Below are 24,059 nucleotides of genomic sequence, written 5' to 3' on the forward strand. Positions count from 1 at the left end.
TCCTCTGTCTGGGTACCTTGTGCATGAGGTCACAACACTGAGCTGTGCAGGTGGTTGTTAGGACACACACTCTGAACAAGACTCACCAACTACAACTCGTTAAGCACAGAAGGGATCCCAGTAGCTTCATGTATTTGACAGTGATAGCCTTGCATCAATTCAGAGTTTATATACTTCCTCAGAAATTCTCTTACTAATTTTGAAAGTAGTAAAAGTAATGGATATTGCTTTCTGCATGTTGATAAATACATCAAAGAAAATGAACAAAATGCCTATGGCACTCGGGGCAGAACCCATTATATTTGAAGAAGTCCTTGGCATCTTCTGGAACAGGAGGTATCTTGCTATTTTTCTTTTTTTATTTTTAATGTATCTGCCTCACGAAAGCAAGGATCTATTTACAAACCGATCTGAACAAATAGCTCCAAAGACAAAAGGTAATTGCCTAATGATCGCCACTGTGGTAGCAACAAAAATTTAATTATTAATGGTAAGACTTCATCTCCACCATTTTTGCAGACTAATATGCCTTGTGGGATAGGGAATGTGCTTCATTAGGGGCTTCTCTTAAAAAACAAATGTAAACCATATGCACGTTCAGCTCAAGGTCTTACCTCAGAAATAATTATGTCCATAGCTACACACTGCCTGTTAGCTAAATGTCATTCAAGGTCTTCCTTTTAATATCAGAAGCATGAGTAATACCAGATTAACCAAGTTCCTGAAAAGTATTTTGAGGGCTATTCTTTAAAGCAAACTAGATTGTGGGACATCACTCAAGGCAGAGAGAGGACACTGGAAACCTTAAGGAATGAAGCAGTCCTCTTTACATTTACTGTAGGGCTGTCTGTGTGTCATTAGGCACAGAGCTTTTGCATGTGAATAAGAGCCACATGTACATGAAGAGAGAGTAAAAAAATGAAATTTGGGGGGAAATTTGTTCAAATGGTGCCTACACATTTGGGCTCTCTGAGGTTGAGGGTAGCAAGCCCACAGGCTAAGGTCCAAAGTTCCAATGAGACGCAGAGAGGGATCACAATATTCAGAAATACAGCATCTTATTTGGCAGGAAATAAAATACAGAAGCACGAGTGTGTAAGCATATGTATTGTGTTAAGCATGTGTGTGAAGTCCTTACAGTTGCTGGTAAAAGGGGATTCTGCTATAAAGAAAGAACCATCTCTCTAGTCAGTTCTTTGGCAATTTAGCTACTCTCTGTTTCCTCAGATAGGAGAGAGATTCCCAGGGATTGCCCTGACACAGGGTTCCCTCAGAGCTGGGGACATGGCCAATTGCAGTTTAAAGAAGCTTGGAGTGGGCATGGATAGAGGAAAGACAGAAGGGAAAGAGTGTGAGGGACCAGCATGTGTGTGTGAGAGAGAGAGAAAGCTGCTCTTTCTTGTAGGAGTTAAGCTGGGAAATGATACCTGTCCTTAGGTTTTATGGTGAGTGAAGCCCAGTGTTGGGTCTGGACCTGCTAATTTAACCCTTGCAGTGTCAGATCTGACCTTCTGATGGCAGCCACATGGCCCTGAGTCTGTGAAGTGGCACAAAGCTGGCAACTCTGCCTTGCAGTGTGGCACAGTCCCATATCAGATCACCCTATGTACAGGGCAACACTGAGTGGTCCTCAGAGGGATAGCAGTGTGTTATGCATCACAAGCTGCCTAGTGTGCTGCCACAGTGACCCCCCATTCCCAGAAAAGCACCTGCTCATGGCTGGTCAGTGTGGCTATGGATGTGCTGGAAAAATCATGGTGCTTTCTTACCACATGACGTATCTGTACACAGGCACAAATCTGGATCTATTTCTTTTCAATTTATACCTGTGTAGTTCTGTTGACCTTGGTGGATTTATCCAGGTGTATGTCAGGCCAGAATCAAACCCTCTCCTCAGTGAAAAGGGAGTCAGAAGTTGGGCTCGTGTGCTAAATGAAACACATGATTACTAGGAGAAATGACTTGGCAAGAGTTGAAGCACCAGACATACAGAAAATGTTTGCTTTGAAATTCCAAAGACTTGACTGTCCCTTTGGTTTTTTGGAATGCTTTGATTTAGTCATGTGGGGTGGGAGCTGGCTGTAACCTTGCAAGGGCACTGGGAACAGTACCTCTTGTGCAGCTACAGGAGATGTGAAGGCAATTAACTGTCAGCAAGCTTCAGGGAGACAGCAGATGTATACGTGGTTAAGAGAAGTTTGGCTGGCTTGTAAAATTTATTTCCACCACAAGATCAAAAGTGTATAAAATATGTAATCCTTGGATGTGTAATGTATAACAGGACACAGCAGTGTAAGTGAGGGAACAGCAAATCCATTGCATGCAAATGGCTGAAGAGTTTCACTCTTAATTACTTGAAAGCAGGAAAAAAGAAGGCTCCTGCAGTTTCTGCGAGTACAAATCACACATGCCTACAAGGAACTCAGGATTTGGTGCATTTTAATAATCCATTTTATGATTCATTTTCACAAGTAAACATTCCCAGCCAACTCTGCTTGCTTTTGGGTGCAATTTACAGGACAACCCTTGCATCAGCAGAATGAAATACTGACGCAAATCTCCTTGCTGTACTTGAGTGCTTGTCCGATTTACTCATGCGCTCATCAGTTAAAGGTAGCTTGCGTACATTTTCTGCCTCTGTTTATGTCACTAGCTCAAGCATGAGTGTAGATTGTGCTCCCCAAAAAAATTTCACTGTCAGAAAAGCAGCCATGGGACTGGATGCTGTTCCCTTGTTGCCAGGGGCTCCTGCTGGACTCCTACCCCATTACGCATCCAGGACCAAAGCCTACATTCCTGGTGTACACGCTGTGCGTTGTTAAGGAGGTTTGCACCAGAGGAGAGAAAAAAAACACCTGGCTGAAATTTCCTCACAATAGCTTCAGTAATTCAACCCTCTTCTGTAGCTTTTGTATATTGTTAATAAGTGGTTCCATTTATTTTACATTGTTACACTGGCATTTTTCTTACCATGATAATAAAAGTAGGATGAGGAAAAAACACTGATTACACACTTTAAAAGTGGATGTAACAAAAGGAAGGAAAAATTATTAATGCCATAAAAATGTGCTTATATTCCACCTTCTTAATGACCCAACTATGGAGAAATATTCTGATTCGATTTTTTAAAAATATGTGTTCCCACTGAGAAATCAGCTGCTTCCTTCTGATTTGCCTTAGTCTCTGAGAACAGCCGCATGCATAAACCTCACAGAGGATCTCTAATGATCAAATTGGAGGGCACGAGAAACATGCTGCCCAGGAAACCAGCACAAGCCAGACTGCTCATGAAAGTTATATTTTCTCTGTATGGAACCTCTTATCTGAGATCACTCATTTGATGTAATCTGGGAGATTTTTACTGAAGTGAGTTTTGCTGGAAAAAAGAATAGACAGGCTATCATCATTGTTGATTTCTAGACTCAAGGCTTGCTAGTGAGGCATCTGCCCATGCTTTTGAATCTCCTTTGACTGTGGTTTGGTTTTTTTACCAGGCATCCTAGGAAGGTGGTTGATGTCCCATCCCTGTCAGTGTTTAAGAGACATTTGGGCAATGCCCTCAATAATTGCTTTAACTTCTTGTCAGCCCTGAAGTGGAAAGGCAGTTGGACTAGATTGTTGTAGGACCTTTCCAACCAAAATATTCTATTCTATTCTATTCCATTCTATTCTTTGGCATTCTGTTTACCTAACACTGCACTTCACTATAAGGTCATGGTGAACCCTTGGGTGAATAGAACATACTTTTAGAGCACAACTCTTGTGAGGAGGAGCTGAGGGAGCTGGGATTGCTTAGCCTGGGAAAAAGGAGGCTCAGGGGAGACCTTATTGCTCTTTACAAGCACCTGAAAGGAGGTTATAATGAGGATCATCTCCCAAGCATTAAGGCACAGGACAAGAGGAGATGGCCACAAGTTGTGCCAGGGGAGGTTTATATTAGACATTAGGAAAAATTTCTCCCCATAAAGAGTAGTCAGGCATTGGAATAGGCTGCCCAAGGAAGTGGTGGAATCCCCATCCCTGGAAGTGTTCAGAAGATACGTGGATGTGGCATTTGGGTATACGATTTAGTAATGGAGTTGGCAGTGCTGGGTTAATGGTCGGAAGTGATGATCTCAGAGGTGTTTTCTAACCTTAACAATTCCGTGATTCCATGAAAAGGTTTTAAACTGTGTTAGGAGGTGAGATAGGAGTTATGAGAAGGTGATTGCTTTTAAGAATTTGGATATTAAGGAATGAAAAAGAATTTTATTTTAATTGAAAATTGACAGTTTATTTATGGTGAATTCAGGTGCCGTAGCTGTGTCTCTGGGAACACTGCAAGCCCTGTGATGATGAGTGCTGCAAACAGCACAGTCAAACATGTCCACAGCAGACAGGGAAATTGCATTTCATACATAATTCACAATGTACTACAGCAATCCTGTAAGGTCAATATCTATTGTTAACCCAGAGGAAATCAGAGAGAAAGGAAACAAGCATTTGTTCTCCTGATCTTAGAAAGAGCTGTCTACAAACTGCTGATTTCCATTGCACAGCACTATACAAACAGCAAAGTGGAGCTCTTCTATGTATAGACAAGCAATGCATTGGAGACAGATAAACTCTGCGGGTAGAATAGTATCTCTTTGTCTCCAGATTTTCATCTCAGAGCTCAACAAAAATGGAGAAAAGAGACTAAATATAAACAGGGGCAACTTTGTGCAGCAACATGCTGAAGTTGTTTAACATTGGGATTCCTCTTGCCTAATTGGCCATCCAAAATTAGCCATCTGGGCCTGATGTTCAGTACAGGGAGGGAGGCAGACATTGCCAAAGGGTAGTTCATCCCCTTCAAATACAGCTCTTGTAAGGAGGGTGGGATAAGTTACTTGACAGAGTGCCTGTGGTTTCCAGGTATTTATAGCCATTTATACAGGTTCTCCCAGATTTTTCCTCTTTTTGTTTTCTGGATATATTTGCTAAGTGGATTGTGAGTGTGCTTTGTATTTGTTTAGGATTTCCTTTTGCAGCAAGGAACTGAAATTATCCAGATTGTAACTGCTCAGCACACAGGAGCCAAGTCATAACTGAGATTTTCAGACAGTACTGCAACAGGACACAAACAGCATGTTGGAAAACTTCAGGCATCTTGTGCATACTCTGTGCACTGAGTAGGCACATAAGTATTTTATCCTTCTAGACAAAGAGGGTGATATTTACTGTCTTGCTATAGAAAGCACAACAGCACATGCACAAGAGGTCGGTGAACGAACGATGCATTGAACTCCAAAGCAAAAATATGGTGTCTTGAAAGTTTGTAGGAAAGGAGGAGTTCAGCTGTAATCACACCCGTTTGGGGAAGGCAGTGAGGCTCAGAAAGAGCATCTACAAGGCTGCAGTGTGAGGTCGGGCTGGGGAAGGGGCGGAAAGCTTGGAGAGAGGCCGCAGTAGAAAACACAGTGAGTGTTTGTCCTGCAGACAGAGAGAGAGATGAGGACACTCCAAGATAAAGGGCTTCTTTTCCTACAGGAAGCATGTTTCTGTTTGCCTAGATGCTTGTTGGAATGGAAAACTGTCCAGGAACAGTCAGGACAAAGTCAGGAGAACAATGTGTGAGCAAGGGAGCAGGGAGTAGTATTTCTCTGAGCAGTGCTCACATGGCCACATATGGGCTAACAAAAACTGAAAAGGCAGCTGTTGTCTAGCTGGATGTAATTTGAAAACCATCATTAATTAAATAATGCTTCCTTTTTTTTTCCCAGACTAGCTTGAACTGTGACAGAGTGTAATCTGTTGAATAATAAATATCCTTGTGTTTCATAGAATGTTCTTTAACTACATAATGATGCATGTCAAGAAGAAATCTGTGTTCTCCTTGGGCATCTCCAAAGTTGTTTAGATTTGCCTTTTTAACAAGGTTTTAATGTAATCACTGCAGAGAACTATCATAAGATAATGGTGGTTTACAGATGGTCTGGAGACCATATTAAAATAATAAGATCATAAACCAGAGAGTTAAAACACGGGCAAGAAGAGTGCCAAGCAGGCCACAAATGTGTGGCAGGAATTTCGTTTGCAAACACAAGGGATGGCCCACACAGGCCCACTGATGGAAGTTCCTATGAGTTTTCACTGATTTCTCTGGCATTTTGCATCCACCAAAAACCTTTGTAAGATGTGAAGAGCTGGGAAGGCAATGCGTGGGTCTGTGTGCTTTATCCCATGGTGCAGGGCAAGGACGTGAATGCATTTTAGCAAAACCAGGGTCCCATCAACAGTGGGCAAGTGGAGCTGGTGAGTTACCAAAGCTGCCATATGCAGTGTGTCAGCTGCCACAAAAAACAAGTGTGTTGCATGTGATCTATTACCTGTTTATTTGAATGGACAGTAGAGTGCACTCACCTGCCTGCTTCACCTGCCGTTCTGGCAGCACAAGAGAGCTGTGAGAGGTGCTGCCCCTTAGGCTGGGTTACAGCTGCTTGGGGGCACTGGAACAGGAGTTCCTGGCATGCTGGTGATCTGAGTGCTTCTGAACATACAGTTAAATGCTCACTTAACAAATAGTCTATAAATAACAAATATCTTCAAATGCTGGTCCTTATTTCAAGTTCAAAGCTGTTATGTTTTCGTGAATTCCAAAGGGAAATATCTACTCTGTACAAATTACCTTTTTAACCCATAACCGACTGATAAAATATTTATAGTCTTTAAATTCTATTCAGTAGCACATCAAAAATTACATGGATTTGTGTGTTTCTCCCCTCCAAGGCTGTGCACTAAAATGAACACAAAATGGCTACTTTCCATTATGCTCTAGCCTCCTTGGTGACTAATGGATTCCATCTACAACAGAAAACAGGTCTGTATCTGCACTCTGCAAACAGCTTTCCTCTGAGCAGCCAGACAAAACCCACAAGTCTGCATGCCTTCAAACACTGGGATATAAAAACCAGGGAGATAATTTTATTTTCTAAGAGAAGCTAGCCTGAAAATAATTTGTGTTCTTTTTACCCTGTGTTAGACACAGATGATTAGTCTGAAAGGTAAAGAAAATTCTCTTCAAGCAGATGAACCTATTCATACTTAGATGAGCTATTCTTCTGCTTTGGCAACCTGTGCAAATGGTAATCTAATCATGCCACAGTATTAGTATCCAATATGCTGAAAACTTGTAATTCATAGCTCAAGGGGAATGTGGAAGATAGTTGAGAATCCAGTAATTATAGGGCTGGTGTTAGAATGAGCAGTGAAATAATGTGCATTATTTTGCTCATAAGCAGAATTTTTTTTTAGCCCATAGTGAGCAACTGAGCTGCAGGGTTTTTGTCTTTGACAAAAAGCTGTAGGACATCTGGTGCTATTAGCTATAATTCTCTCCATATCCCAGTAACACCTTTATAAAAATAGATGTGCATGCACGTACACTTACCTTAAAGCTAAAGAAAACTGTTTCAAGAAAAAACATTTCTGAGTATATCTCCACATGCTGTTCTGTGAAGTGAAGAACTGGCAGGGAACTAAGTTGCATTTGAATCCAAACCAGTTCATGCTGGGAACACTAACCTCTTTAACCTGTGGTGTTTACCTAGTTCACCTGTAGGAAAGGATCACCTGGGCAGCTTCACCCTCATCTAGAAAGGACCAGGACATTGGCCAGGCCTTTGAAGCTCTTCTGCTCATTTCCCATAGCATTTCAGTTTTGAGGTCTTAGCCTTTTTATTACTGCGAGTTCTATGTGTTTTTATTTAGTATTGGGATTTGAGTCTGCATAGTCAGTGTTACAAGACACTTTGGGGCTTAACATGAAAGCTGTGGATAGACCAAATAATCCCTCCAGCTGAGGAAGCTGAGAATGCTGCCCAAAAGGAGCATCCCATAAAAAAAACCCCAAGATACAAATCAAAGCTCAGGAGAAAAGTATACCTTGAATTTTGTTGCATCATGCAAGATGAGAAGAAAAGCAAAACTCCAAGGCAGAGTTGAAGATGAGCACAGCTTTGTATGTGTGCTCCTAGGTGGCTGTATTTATGTGTTCAGGCAAGTACAAGCACACAGGTATTTATTGTACTTGTGGGCTCCTCTTCCTTGCCCCACACGCAGAGCCTCGCCCACCTGTCACCCTGATGCACGTTATACAACGGGGGGTAAGATTTTCCAAACACTCTTCCAAGAACAATAATGCCGTATTGTTTTTATTAGAAAACTGCATGTGCACAGTAACAATTCATCCAGCCTCTGCCTCATCCAGCAAAGTGCAAAAAACATTGTGCAGTCAGGAACATGTGTTAATGACGCAACTGATGTTAAAATTGTCACGTAGGATGCATTTCACACATGGCAGGCTAGGGAAAGTCATGGGAAGCTCAGTTCTTGACCAAGTGGCACAGCAGTCTGAAGAATGTGACATATAGCCTTTTTAACCCAATTTTTCTTTTGACAACATGTCATTTATAATGGGGAGGGAAGTATTGTGTGCTCAGCTCTCCTTAGTGAGGCTAGTACCATAATCTAGGAGGTCTTACTTTTAACTTGTAAAAGTGGAAGTGAGGAGGAGAAGGCTCTGGAACATTTCAGAGCAGCTTAGGACACAAACTGTAATGCTAACTTTAATTAGAGTGAATAGTGTTTTCCATCCTGAAGGACTCTTAACATGCTAAGCAATGGAACAGGCTCCCTAGGGAAGTAGTGGAGTCAACCTGCACAAGAGAGATCCCTGGAAGCGTTCAAAAACCAAGCAGACGTGGCACTTCATGATATGATTTAAATGGGTGGTATTCTGTTGAAGGTTGGACTTGATGGCCTTGAAGATCTTCTCCAACCTTCGTGATTCTGTGCCCAACAGAGATCACTTCCATTCGGTTCTGTAAACATGACAAGGTTTGAAATTATTTCTGTCCTGAAAGGTTTTGCACTTTTTCCTTTATCATTATAGGGTTGTTCATAAATAGAGATATTTGTTTTGCTTTATGAGTCTAAATTCCACTTAATGCGCTTAAAACTAGACACAAAGTAATTTCACATAGGCATGTATGAAGAGCATTAAGGGCATGCTTTTCCATCTTCAGATTTTAAACTTTTATATAAAGAAAAGAGTTTCTATATTTTTTGAATTATGTAAAAAATACTAGAAAATAAGAAAAAGGGAAAAAAAAATCCTAGACCGGTGACTTTTTACTTGGCTCTAGGGGGTTAAAAAAACTGCTCACAAGAAGAAAATAGGGAGGAGAAATGTGTAACAATCTTGTCCTGTTGAGATGACATTTTTCTCTTGATAAGCAGGTCAGATCAGCAGGTTCCCAGTCTCAAAGAAAACTGCTGTGGTGGCCTACTTGGCTGTTAATACATAGCACATTCAACATATGTATAGAAAATTCAACTGAATGGGATAACAAGAAAAATATGACTCACCCACAGGCCTAAGCACTAAATTCAGGAAAGCTGCTAAGAAAGCTGCTCTTTACTTTTTGAGTATATTTCACTCCTGGTGTACGTGAATTAAACAGCAGTTTTAGACACAAAAGAATGGCATTGTATGTGTAATAAACTGCCTTTGAAATTATTAAAATATATTTGTTCATGCTTTTTCTAATCATTGCACGGGTAGGGGAGTCTGTGCCCTGAGAAATCTTAGATAGAAACAAGTTCATGCACACACTTTGCTGCTGGATTTTTTTTCATCGCCCAAGTCACTCAGCCAAAGTATCCTTAATATTGCCCTTTTTAGTCTTTAAAAGCTGAAGGGAGTCAGACCTGCCTGACCCTTGACAGACTCTGAAGAAAACAAAGGCTGTGGGAGAAGACTGCTGGCTCAATGTGCTGTATTTCACTGCAGTAAAGTCTCTCTAACTCTGGAAATTCTCCAAAAGCACTGTGGTTATTCCACCATAGTTCTTCATCTGGATACCCTTAATCTCAAATAAAAAATGGGGGTACAGTGATTCAGTTTAAACCACTTCCAAAATGCATAATTACTCCAGAGTAATAGCTCTTCTGGAAAGCATCCAACTAGCCTCAACTCATCCTCTCAGCTGGGTGCAGTGCAGCCATGGATGATGCTGCTGTGACCTACAGCTATGCACACTCTGTGTATCCTCTTACATCTCCTGTGATAAAAAGTAAATGATATTAATATTGTTAGTAAAAAGAGCTGACTGATGTACTCACTGGAACTGATTTTAACCTTGAATTTTAATTATTTTTCCAGTTCCCAAGTTGGTTGTGAACAGTCCTCGTTATTGCACACGTATTTGGTTTTCATTTGTTAACAGTTTAGGAAAAGCAGACCCTGGCCTGTGGATTATTCATCATCTGTCCATTTTAATTATTTGGTTTTTTGTGCTCAGTGATTGGCATTTGACAGTGATGCTGCTCAGACTCTGTAATTTGGTGAGAATAACAAATAATGAATAACCACATGTTAACCAGGCAGATAAAGGTGCTGGTGTTAAGGCAGACATTCTTCAAACATCCGTGCAAACAGAAATTGAGGTCATGGAAAGGTTTTCAAGCAAAGCAGAGATGAATGAAACAGCCTGAGTTGAACCAGGTTGAGAGTTGCTCTGCTCAGCATCCTTGGTTTTGACCAACATTTGCAGCTATTTGAATTAGTGCATTTATTTATTTATTTATTTATTTTTAACTGACCAATTTGGACAAGAGGATTCAGACTTGATTTCTTCCCCTTTCTTTCACATCCTGTAAGCCTGTGGTAGCATCTTCAGTCAGAGATTTGGGTTTACCCAGTAAAGTCTCAGAAATGGATTTCCAATCCAAAATAAACACCAAGTCTATTGGGGTAATATGTGGGTGTGATTAAAGGCTCTTATTAAAGGAATGACTAAGAAGAGGAAGCTTCAGGCTGGGGCAGGAAACTGTAGGGAGAAAACTCCAAACTTGGAGCTTTGGTTATAAATGTGATCTTTCCTGCATTCCTTGCACGGAGAGGTCTGGAGTAATAGCTACATGCATGTGAAATTGTACAGATTAGTAGGATTCAGTTTGCAAAGATTTTCTATTTGCCTTGTGATCTTCAGAAAGCATTTATGTAGTCTAAAGACTCAAAAGGTCTAAATAATTTGAAGTGTCAAAATTTGTTTGGGCTTGTCTGCTTTCTCTTCTTGTGTCTCAAGTAGGTGTCCTGGGTCCACTTTTTAACTTAGCCAGCCCAGAAGGTCTGGGTTTATCTTTAAGCTAAGTCGCTACAAAATGTATTATTCAATTTTTTACGTTTTAGTAAAGGTGAGAAATGCTAAAATTATTTTGCTGTCTAGGGATTAGAGAAAAGGGAGGTGCTAATGATGAGCATGAATTCCAAAATCTCTTGCTAAAGTAAACTGTAAGTGGAAAATAAAATGAGTGGTTTGGAGAAAGAAAAGTTTATTCTTGTGGTTCTATACTGTGACAATGCTTCTTGTCCCTCTGGAAATTATGTAAAATAAACCCATGATTTTTACCACTGGAATGCTATGGCACAAATTCAGGGTTTCAGGATCATGATGGCAACTTTTAAATTTTCCGCCTCTACTAGACTGATTTCTCTTTTTAATAAAAAAGAAATTAACAAAAAATAAGGAAAAAAGGCTGTTAGACTATTACCAGGCATGCAGTTAGTGTCTCCAAGGAAGATATGGGAGTTTGTGTCTGACACCTCCTACAAACTGTGAATCTGAATTTCCTCAAGGCCTGTATTACAGGCATTTCTTTAATAGATGGAGAAATACATGGAAAGAAATTACAACGTCTTTCACTCAAACCTTGCTTAAAAGTTACACAAGATTGGTCTGTCCTCTTTCATGCATGCCAGGGCTACAGTCTTTCTTTATCAAAATGTCTTCTGGGTGCTAATTCAGGACTCCCAACAATAAGTGATTTTTGTGCTCAGATTTATTGAACTTGTCTTATCTGTACACTATAATGGCTGTAAATGAGATGTCAGTATTTTTTGTGCTCAGGTCACTCGGGCTGATCATTAGGAATTTATTAGGAATTTTTCACACTAAGAGTATTTTCAGCTAACTTGTTGCATTATTACATAGGACTCTTGTCATAAAAACAAGCAAATAGCTGAAAAGACGAGGTCACTCATGTTGACCTCAGACCTGTCACTGAGCAAGGATATGACTTGTTTACTTGAATGTAAAATGAAAGGATAGAAACCAGGGTTTGGTGTAGATTTTAATTCCTCTCAACACCAAATATATATTTCAAACATATTTTTCATACACGTTCACCAAACAATTCAATTTTTTCAAGTTAATTCAAGAAAAGTGCTGACATTCTCAAGCCTCTGTTTTGCTCTTTTACCTGAAATTAGGCCAAAGATAAGTATAATTTCTTGGGTAAACATCTTGTCTACATTTCCTCCTCATTTGAGATGGGATTGGATTTTCCCCCACAGTGCTAGAGGATCTGCCCTGACAGGTGACTTTTTGCAGGTCATCTGATAACCTTATCAGCAGAGGCAGAACTTTTGAGCTGGGGCATAATTTTCTCTCTCAGGTGACAAGTCACTGTTCAGCCTGGAGCACAGACTTAGCTGTAATTTTCCTTCTTCCCTCCCTTCTTGCTGCTGCAAGTAGCTCTTGCTTTTGCTTTTGATTTGGATTTTTTAGGAAATACACGAGCATAACTTTCTTGTTTTAGACATTCCTGCTTGAATTGGAACACCCCAAAAGTGATAAGTGTGCTGAAAAATGCAGTACTGGCTGCTTAAAAACAAGTCAGTACTTCCCTGTCTGAACAGATGTTCTTGCTCAATAGGCACGTGATACTTTTCTTCCTGAAACCTGGTTTTCTATAGTATGTTCATAAGTATTTGTCTATGGCAATAACATAGTGTGCTGTTATACCTGCAGAGGTCTTTTGACCCCGTAGTGTTACACTGAAATTCACAGTAAAATGGTTTAAATCAATTCTTGTGGTGCTTCATGACACTTCATAGTAGCTAAAAAGTTGTTCCTATTGTTTTTGTCAATCACATTCTTCTTCTAGTTGATATTGGCTTTTATTTTCTTGTCTTTGGCATTTGTACAGTTTCTTCCCAACATCTATCTGATTAAAATATGGCAGCGCTTCATCATCACTGTCATTTGAATAACTTTTAACTCTTAGCCAAACTATTTAAAACACTCTTATATATCAAATAGCATAAAACAAGATTCTCAAAACTTAAATGCTGACTTTTGAGACAGTCAAAGAAGTAACGCCTTGATGGCACCAGGTACCGAGGAAAAAAAACTTAAACATATACTTTCTTTTTAAGAGTTTAAAGAGATTTGAGTTAGTTGCTGGATCAGGTGACAAAGTGCTTTCTGCTGTGAGCAATCACAACCTATACTCAGCAGCATCATAAAGTAGTTTGATTAATGAAAGTAGGTGGCTTCTGTACCAAAAATAGTAAATCCCACCTCGTATAGGCTGTATTAAATGCATTTGAATAGTCTGTGTCAGAGCAATGACTTTCTTGATTGCTTAAAATCTTCTGAACAACCTTGGGGTTGAATAGCATGCAAAACTGGTGTACCTACATTTCTGTATTTGCTGTGTGTACCAGTCCCCTAATGACTGGAGGAATATAACTGTCCAATATATGTATGCATGTGTGTGTATGTGTATATATATATATATATAAAATATATATACACAGCTGTTTCATAGTGCAGAACTTCCCCATTGTGCATCAGCTTTGAAAAGTTCATTAATAATAACACATCAGGAATTGTGTTCTCTGGTTTAGTGTAACTTTTTAAAAGTCCCAGCTATAAAAGTAAGCAAACCATGCAGGCACAACTGATCTCAAATACAGCAACACTGAAAACTGATTATGACCCAGAAAATTAAACTTCACAAATTCTTACTGGGTTAAATGATACTTACACAGTTTTCACTGGATTCGAATGGATGTAACTGATAACAATGTACAGCTTGTTTGCACACCATGGCATAAAAGGAAATCACTTTAAAATCATCGAACTGATGCAGTTAATTGCAATAAATTATTTGAAAGAATCACTCTTATTTCCTTCATTTTCATTTAAATTTAAAAAAAGACATTAACAGTTATATTCACTTCTAAATGTGTCCACATCAGGGGTGGGTTTGCAGCAATTTAAACTAATTAATTTCTAAGCCAATTTAGATGCATCACTAATCAAATTCTGTGAGACCAGCTTGATACCAATGTATGCAATAATACAGAATTCTGCTTACCCTACCTAGAGTTTATTAAGTATTCAGAAAACCACTGGGAGTAAAAACCAGTAGAAACTTGTTTTCTTGCTAACATCAGCAGCAAACAAAGAAGGTATATTTCCAGATTAAGGAAGAGGGAACAACTTTTATAGACACTTTTTCTTATACAGAAATTACACTTTGAAATGTCAATACCCCAGCCAAGTGTTGCCTTTTGAAAGTTAGCTGCAGTGAAGAGCTTAAAAGAAAATCCTTGCCGTAATGTTGAAAAGAGTGATGCAACACAAATACCTACCTGACTTAAACACTACATGATCAGATTACTCAGAGATAACTGGCTTGCTTTAGTCTCCTCTAGGTTCACAGGCTGGATTCAGGGATTCAGAAGGGGAGAAGCCTAATTATTCTCTAGTCCAACCTCCTCTGACAAGAACTATACAATTTCAACTTGCAATTTCTCAATCAAATTTGTGACAAGCTTCTCCTAAAATGACTGACTGCTAAACTTGCTTTATCATCAGTCTGCCACCATGGAAGGATGAGACATTGGCAGCAGAAGCTCAGGAAGGACAAAATGCAGGTCTTCTTAACAAACTGTGAAGGAGGGCACATCACACAGTACTTGCTTCAGTAAAGAACAGGAGATGTTTGCTTACATGTGGGCTTGGTTCTGACCACACATCTGCCTTGATGTATCTCCATGTTTGATAGGGTTCAAGCCTCCTGGCTCCTCAGATATTAACTCTTCCTTCTGTAACTGAAGGGAGAGCATACATACAAGAGTATATTAATATGTCCACACCAGTAGTTACTACTGTTACATGGTAATTTCAAGAAGTAACACCTGCGGTGACGTGCCCAAACACAGTGGGAAGTGTGGGCTCCGCTATGGCACACTCACTTCTGGCATGTTGAAAGAGCTACTGATACAGTCTGGAAATCAGGTTTTATATTCACAGTTTGGGTGAGGTTTTCAAGAATCCAGATCCAATTTAGAAATGTAAACAAGAGGCAGGTTTTCAAATTATTAGCACCAGGAACTTGCAATGTGCAATTGTAGACAAAGTCTTTACATTCATCATTCGTTAGGCAAAAAAATAAGTGATGAGTTTTCCAGAGCATGCTCAAATTTGAAATTTTTTAAATACATCTAACTACAGTGACTAGGTACTTGCAGAGAGTTCAACCCCCTGTGTTTCTGAAAATCTGGGGTTTGGTTCTTGCACTGTTTTTATTTAAAGATCTGTTTACATATATGTGTCTGTATCTGGTTAGCACAACTCCACATTAAAAAAAAAACCCCGCCCATTTTGTTTTATCAACGTTATTGCCAAGGGGAAAAGATGCAAATTATGGAATTCAAGAGTGCTGCAGTAACACATAACAAAGTGTTCTATCAAAGTGCCAGTGAAGTTGCTTCCTGGAAAATATATGGGAAAAGAGTCTGATTTCATTAAGCTGAATATTATTACATTTATTTACTGTTGCACATTCTTGATCTAAGAGGGATAAACTACCATATATCACAACATTTCTTTTGTTTTCCATAAATGCCTTTTACAAAATTAAAGTACTGATATTCAGAAAGCTTATTAATTTCTAACCATGGTGATTTTTATGACATATAAGTTCTGAAACATAAAATACTTTTAAGTACCCTATTTTTATCTAAAATTATAATGTTTCATGTTTTCCATTACTGCTCCAATATGGGGGGAAATAGAGTTTTGATAAAGTGCAAAAAGCATTTGAATGGTTTGCAAGACTTAGTTTAAGCAACAGATCAAGCATCGTTTCCCCAATTTTCTCAGAAAAAAATGCTGTACATGTGAAAAGAGATGGTAAATAATTCACAAGCTAACTAAAAAAAGACCATTCTGCTGTACTGCTTTTCTTTTTTCTTTTCCTTCAGCATGTTTCACTGCATGTAGAGGTTGATATTCTGTCAGAGACCTTCTACCATGACTGTACTAAAGCATGTAGGAGAGAATCTGTCCTGAACAGGCTCACATCCTTATCCTTGCAGATCTTAGGGGTGTTTTTCCAGATGCTTTGTTGGTAGTCAAAGTTTAGGGGAAGGCCAAAACAGTTTCTCTTATGACTTCTCTCAGCCTGACTGAACTTGAGCAGGTATATATGATACCTGTGTGCATATAGCTATAGATAGAGCCAAGTGCTAATTGCTTGACACCAGCAAAGTTCACAAGTTTTGGGAGTTAAGTATTATAAGCCATCAGTGATCCACTCTGGGTAATAACTTTCAGTTAATGTGAAATCTTTTTTCCAGAGATTCAGCTGTTTATAGACTCCTGACTTTTGGGCCACAGGAGTTGAATCGCTTAAGTTCTGTGCTGTTAATGTACTGGTCATTTCTGTAGACAGAGAAGTTCAACAGCAGCTGTGTAGTGCAAGGAATGAAGTGAGTCTCCTAGGAAGCCTACATGTCCTGGATTTTGTCTGTGCATCCATAATTTGTGATAATATCCTAGTGATAAACTGCATTTAGCAGACACCTTTGGCTGTCTCACCTGTTCTCTGCACAATAATTCAGCTTCCCTGGGATAGCAATTAAGCTTCTGACTGGCATCAGCAGCTTCCAGCAGAAGAAATTAAAAGGAGAAAAAAAAATCTGCTGGAGAAATATTCACCTGTCATCCACTGGGTATGCACATGCAGATTTTCCAACTCAATTCATCTGAGATGCAGGATGAGCCATATTTAGTCTCACCTTCAGGAGATCCTTCACTGTATCCAGCTGGGAAGCTGGAGGCACCCTACTTGCAAACAAAAATGTCCAGATTTATGAAAAGGTCACCAGCAATGGCTTTAAACCACCGAGTATGTGGGATATTAAATCTGTGGTGCTATTTCGTGCCGTAAAAATAGTTTAAATACTTTGTATAAATTTCTGCGGGATTTTAGTTTTATCTTTTGCCTGTTTCCTAAGCCAGTGAAGCTTAGGCTTTCTTCAAATAAGTTATCAGCTTGGCGGTGAGGGAGGTCTGGAAAAAGCATGGCCTTGGCAGAATTCCTGATGGTGTGGTATCTAGATTTCAGTAGTTCTCATTTGGGATAATGACATCCATAACTCACTGTGGTATTATTCCCTCGGGCAGTTTAAAACTTCTTATAAAAATCTTTGCTTCAGTTTTGTAATAGTAAATTTCTACATTCTCCGAAGCCATCTGCTTAGTTTTTTATTAAGATAATGCATACCCTGTTTTCATACCAATTTTTTGCATGTAAAAATAACAATACAGGATCTGAAACCCTACTTTCAAGCATTCCCCCCAAATCTCAAAAAGATAAGCAAATAACTGTATGATTTGAGTCTAACAAGCCAAATCAAGCACTGCACCTCTAAACTCAGGGGCTGCAGTACTGAAACTGAGGTCTGCTGATACCTGCCTAAATCCGTGTTTTGTGTGGCACTTGTGTGAGGTGCAAGGGCACCACTGCTAACACACCCATATAACAGACAGTAAATCAGAAGACTGAGGTCCATCTGTGCAGCATGGCAGAATTCCTGCTTTTTATCCTAATACTTGTGTACAAGTTAGAATCATAGACTCCTAGAATGGTTTGGGTTGAAAGCAATCTTAAAGATCATCTCATTCCAAGCCCCCTGCCATGGGCAGGGATACCACCCACTAGACCAGTTAACTCAGGGCCCCATCCAGCCTGTCCTTGAGCACTTCCAGGGATGGTGCATCCACAGCTTCTCTGGGCAACCTCCAGTGCCTCACCACCCTTTGAGTAAATTTCTTCTTAGCATCTAATTTAACCTTGCCCTCTTTCAGTTTAAAACCACTGCCCTTTGTCCCATTACTATCTGCCCATACAAAAAGTCCTTCTCCCTTCTTCTTATAAGGCCCCTTAAGATACTGGAAGGCCACAGTGAGACCTTCCTGGAGCCTTCTCCAGGCTAAACAACCCCAGCTCTCTGAGCCTGTCTTCACAGGAGAAGTGCTTCAACCAACTGATCATCTTCATGGCCCTCTCCAACAGGTCCACATCTTTCTTGTGCTGAGAAAGTTGTGTCCTTTGTTGGTCCTTTCAAACTGTGGAGTTCATGCTTCTTCTCAGAAGAAATGCTATTATGTTACTTAATTTTAAATTTGCACATTCATTTAATCTTCTTAACCAAGTTTATGTGGGACTGCCAAGTTAGAAAGATATTACTGATGTGTCTCATCACTTAAACTGTTCAAAGCACCACATGAATTTGATCCCTTCACAAATACTAATCTGCCTTGGGGTTCTCCTGAGCACCCATTCACTCAGTTAAAAATTTGTGTTTGCATGCTGATGTTTGTTCCCGAGGGCTCATCTCCCCTAGTGAGCATGTTTAAACAACTGAAGTACTCTTACAATGAAACATTCAAATTCAAGCCTTTATTATTATGCAATCTGGGATTATTTTTTTTTTATCATTAGACTTCCTTCTGAACTGGGTGGTTGACACTCCCTGTTCCAAATTCCTGTCTCATGAGCTAGTTGTTTGGAAATACTGGCTAGGAAGACAAAAACCATAGGGGTTTTTTTGGTTGTTTTTTTTTTTAATTAATCTGGAGAAAGTGGTTTTTTTCACTAGGTATTTGGGATTAAACTGTAACCTGAAGGCAGTCCACAGAAATAGGGTAAAGATCAAAAGGAAAAGGAGAGCATAAATTGGAGGACTGATTTACTGGAAACAGTGAGACTTATTCGAAGTGCTTTGGCTGTCTGAGGACTCTTGTGCATGACTTAACTAGTTTCTGGATTAAACCTTGCATATGCCCTAGGAGAGGAATGTGTACCTGCTTCAGCAGCATGTGCTCTCTGGAGAATACTGTGGAAACTAGTCTGTGTTATGTCAAACTGAGTGTTCTTAGGCACTTTCACTATTCAGAAAAAGATCTTTCTGATTAACTCCGTATCTAAACAATTTTAATGATTCACGAGACTACTTTGACTTGACTCTCCAGTCTGATCAGTTTCCGTACAGAACTTCACTCCTTGATCTATGTCCAAGAACATATTTATCAGGGAAATTACACAGCCCTTTAAATTCACTTCCTTATGTGAATTAAACTAGCTTTCATGTGCAAAACCCCTTGAAAGTTCCCTGTGTGTGAAGTGAGGATTTCTCCAAATTTTTCACGTGTCCTGTGATCCTGTAGTCGTCTCCCTCTGAGTCCTCCTGCCGGGCAGTCTGTGCTGCAGGAAAGCTGGAGAGATGAGTTTCCTCCTCTGCCCGCAGGGGCAAAACGCGGCATGGATGTGCTCTCCCTGCACCGACTGAAGGCTCAGGCTCTCCTGGCTGGACAAGAAGAGCGCCAGGGGGTTGACAATTTTTGGGGGGAGGACTCGTTTCCTTTTTCGAGCAGCTTAGCATTCAAAATACCGTGGCCACTTAAACAGCCGCAGATCCTTCAGGTTGCCCCGACACAAGCTGCCAGGTACTTGAGAGCACACGGAGAAGAACTGCTGCACCGAATGCCTTTCATTGTTGTGCCTCAGCGGCTCGGAGGGCTCGGCCAGCCCCGACATTGAGAGCAGCTGCCTCCGACAGCGGCGGCGGCCGCGGCTTTGTTTTGTTGTGTTTCTGCAGGGGAGCGGCAGGAGCTTACATCATTTCCAGTAATGAAGTGCCTGGGGTTCTTTTATGACTTGCACACTCTGCTTCTCTGGAGCTGTACAGTATGTGCTGCGTGACTCCAGGAAACCGAGGATTTGTTTTGACTTGCTAAAAGAACGTTTTGCTATTTCTCTTTACAATTTCACCGTATGACTTGTCAATTCTCTCCCCCTCTTAAGAATAACTTCAGATCTAATTAGCTGAGTGCAAACATCTTTCACTGCAGTGTGGATTATACTCCTCATTGAGTACATTTACCAACAGAATGAAAGACAACTTAATCAGGCAATTCTGTATTTGTATTGCTGTGTCCAGAGAGCATGGTAGCTGTCAACAGACAGTTGCTATTGGCTTTCTTTCTAGTGGGGGATGCCCAGTGATGTGGGGACCTGTCTTGTTAAGGCTTGCTCTTTGGTTCTGATGCTCTCCCTCCTACCAAAGACCCCTTTTCAAGTGTGTTTCATTATCATTTCCCTCTCTGCTATGTAAGAAAAATGATGCTTATGTGCCGTGCTGGGATGGACTGAAGGTGCTGGCATGTCCCCAGAAGTTCCACAGTGACCTTGCCTAGCATATTTTGAATGGTGCAATTTCTACTTTGCTGAATTCCAAAGTAGCGTTGCTCACGAACCTCTATTAGACAAGTTTGGCACCTTTTTTTCCCAAAGGGTTACCTGGATATATTCGTGTGTGTGTGCTTTGAATTCTTCTGTGCTGAATTTCAGTTTGCATTTCCACAACTCGGAGAACATTCTCCAGACCATGAACCACCTGGGGTGTTTCTGGGGTATCCTGACCCAAGCAGCAGCCTCCACAATTCTCCATGAGTCCTGGAGTCCATGATTGTGCTGCAGCAACAGCAGCTGCTTTACCTGTATGTGCCGTCACAACAAATGCTTTTTGACAGCATCAAAACCAATGAAGAACAGCACGACATTCATAATCCCCTTTGTAAAACTGTCACCCTGTTAGTTCCAGATATAGATCTTGTCATGAGCACTTTATAAAACACCTTTAACCCCTATTAACTATTCACTTCCCCAGAGTTAAAATTTGACAAGTCCATTTTTAGCCATCTCTTCTCTCAGAGATGCCGTGGTTTCTGTTTGATTCTTCAGAAGTGAATCATAGTTTCAAAACCCTCACTACCTGAAACACTCTTTTTTCCATTAGCATTCAGAAACGTGTTTAACATGGGTTCAGACACGTTATCAGAAACTTATACTAGAATCCTTTAAAAAAATCCCGTGTGATTTCATGCCCTGGAAACACCTTTTACAACGTAGCTATTACTACAGCTATGGGGAGATATGAGGCATATGGATGTGAGCTAGTCAAATTAATACCATAATGGCTTCTGGCTCAGCAAGCAGATACAGTGCAAACAGAGAGCAGAACAGCTGTAGTAGAGTTACCTTTTATGTGGGTGGCATAGACGTCTGCCAATTAAAATGATCTTATGAATCATTTCTTGCCATATGATTACTGTTAATAAGAACTTATGTTAACAAGTTTGTGTCTGAACTTTGCACAGGTTCATGCCTGCATTTATTTTGTTAAAAAATAGAGCATATCATGGTTGTTTTTTGTTTTTAATGGACTTTCTTTCCTCCCTTGAAAGCATTCCAGGACTTCAGTAATGCAGAGCTGCCAACTAACCCTTAAAGGAAGATGTTTTTATCTCCATTTAGTGCTTTGTGTATGTAATTCTGTGTATACAGAACAATAGTTTTAACCTGGGAACCTAAAGCTGAGCTTCTAACTCCATATAGCGGCACTTACAAAGGGAGCATGGCCTTCAAAATATGAACTTTTGTTAAAGTCTTTGTTATTGCAAACATTTATACTTACACTTTCCCACTGACTGACAGGTTTTAGCTATTGACTTCATTGACACTAACACCCTGTGTGTAAAATCAAGTGATTTTTTTTCCAGAACTAATGTTATATTTATGGTGAGAAATTATGCTCTATTTATGGTGAGAAATGGCAAAATGTTCTTTTAAATATGTCCTCAGCAACTTAGAAAGCATTTCAAAGTATGTTAGAAGTCTGTGCAACAAGTGAGACATTTTATAGAAAGAAATACACAAGTCCAAGCATGGTGAGTGTTAACAGACTTTGATAACAGATGGTTTGGGAATCTCTCTCTCATTAGAAAAATGTAGTGTGAAATTCTGCATATAGTAGGACAGGGTAGAGGGACAAAACAATTGCAATAAAACTGCTTGAAGTACAATTTAGCAAGGATAAGTGGCTGGAGACTTATCATCCTCATGAATCTTGTTTGGGAGCCATAAGCAGAACAAATGTTTTGGTGGAAGGACTTGTTCCCATGGGACTTAGAACAGTTAGTAGAAAATATACTGAGGAAAACAAACCTAAAAAGACTTAAGGAAGAACTTAGCAAATAGATATTTTCTCCCCCTATTTGCCCTACTGGCAATTCTGCCACTCAGGTAGGAGGAATAGAAGACACTGACAGGAAAGGAATTTCTATGGCTCTTAGATTGAAGCTCTTGGGGGCTCTTTGGCCAACAGCCTCCTCCTCTCCTCTGCTCTGTCCATGCTTACTGATGCTTTGATATCACATTTGCATCCATTCTCCCTGCAGCATCAATAAAACAAGAACTCTCCTATGTTTTTTTCCAGTGTCATCCTGCATTACCACCTACAAGAAGACACCACCTCCAGTCCCACCGAGAACTACCACCAAACCATTTATTTCCATCACAGCCCAGAGCAGCACGGAGTCTGCCCAAGATGCATACATGGATGGGCATGGACAGAGGGGAGATATCATCAGTCAGTCTGGACTTAGCAACTCCACAGAAAGCCTGGACAGTATGAAGGCACTGACAGCTGCTATTGAAGCTGCCAATGCGCAGATCCATGGCCCTGCAAGCCAACATGTAGGGAACAATACTGCCACTGTCACCACCACCACAACCATTGCCACTGTTGCAGTAGAAGATAGGAAGAAGGATCACTTCAAGAAAAACAGATGCTTATCTATTGGAATACAGGTACAGTACATGATATGGATTATATGCCTGCCATTGCTTTGGATTTCTACATCTGTTTTACTGCTCATTATACAATGTTTTGTGTATTTCTCTTCTTGTCCTGACAGGTACCTATGTAGAACTTGCATCAGCATAATCATTCTGCACGGTACTAATGATGTTTTCCTAATTTATCACAAATACATCAGATGCAAGGATTTGTTTGAGTCTCCGTGCTGCTCGTTATTCAGCTCTGTTAAATTACACACATGAGCACTAATCTATGAATCATACCACAGTGGGGGTCAGAAAGGCATGAATTAAATCATTGAAAGGGAATGTGTAAAACAATGATTTACATTACACTATCACCAAAAAAATATTTTCATCCAGCCGCACTGAATTAATTGTCGCTGCTTATTCATGCATTTCATAATGACTGGTAGCCACTTGAATGAGGCAGCATTGTTTCTATCTCAGCCTCAAGAGCAGAAGATAAGTTCCTTCTGATTTGCCCTTGTTAAAGAGAATTACATTTTGTTACCTCTAGTGGAATGAAACAAGAAAACTAACCCTGCCAAAGTTCATTTCGTTTTACAGAAGGACAAGAGTAAATAAATGAGACCCATATAATCTGCTGTCTTAATTAATCTTTCCCACCCACCTACCCCCCCCCCCCCAAAAAAAATGCTGTGCATAGGACTCCCAACTATCTGCTTGCAGGATTAGCTTTTGAAACAAAGTACTTGAACTTAAAATCAACTGAGAATCCACACAGGTTTTTGACAGGAGATGAATCCCAAACAAATAGAATAGCAATCCACAGCTTATCGGCCTTCACAAGAAGACACGATTTTTTTTTCTTGCAGAAGGTGGTCGTAAGCACAGCACTGTGTGCCTGGACAGGCTTATCTGATTAGTAAAGCCTAAGAATTTACCCTGAAATCTCTGTATCAGCCTGACGAGATAGATGAGAGGTTCTGTGCTGAAGTATGCCATCCCTTCTCAGCTGCTGGAGAAGCTGAGACTTTTCTCTCACTTCATCTTGGAATGGCAATAATAACTATTGCCTGTGGGTTCAGTTCACTGCCTTTGTTGTAGACTTCTACTGCTTCACAGCTGTTTGTTTTGGGTATGTTCTCAAAGAAGGGCTGATGTTCAGTATTAAATGCAGGAGCAAGATCCAGGTGGGACAGGGACAGAGGAAAGCTCCTCTGTTACTTATTCCCATTCCCAGCCAAGCCTAAGGTGTCATTTTATTA

The 24,059-nt window shown here is 40.2% G+C and overlaps 1 protein-coding gene across 6 annotated transcripts in view; it reads left to right on the forward strand.

The window, feature by feature from the left end:
- DLGAP1 (DLG associated protein 1) overlaps window positions 1–24,059 on the forward strand; it is a 414,737-nt gene that overhangs the window by 361,510 nt on the left and 29,168 nt on the right. For all 6 annotated transcript variants that reach the window (XM_039548527.1, XM_039548528.1, XM_039548526.1 and 3 more), the window contains one exon: window positions 22,445–22,818. In XM_039548527.1, the coding sequence (XP_039404461.1) occupies window positions 22,445–22,818 (374 nt within the window). The remainder of the gene's footprint in view (window positions 1–22,444; window positions 22,819–24,059) is intronic.

Source organism: Corvus cornix, chromosome 2, assembly GCF_000738735.6.
Source record: "Corvus cornix cornix isolate S_Up_H32 chromosome 2, ASM73873v5, whole genome shotgun sequence".
Lineage (NCBI taxonomy): Eukaryota > Metazoa > Chordata > Aves > Passeriformes > Corvidae > Corvus > Corvus cornix.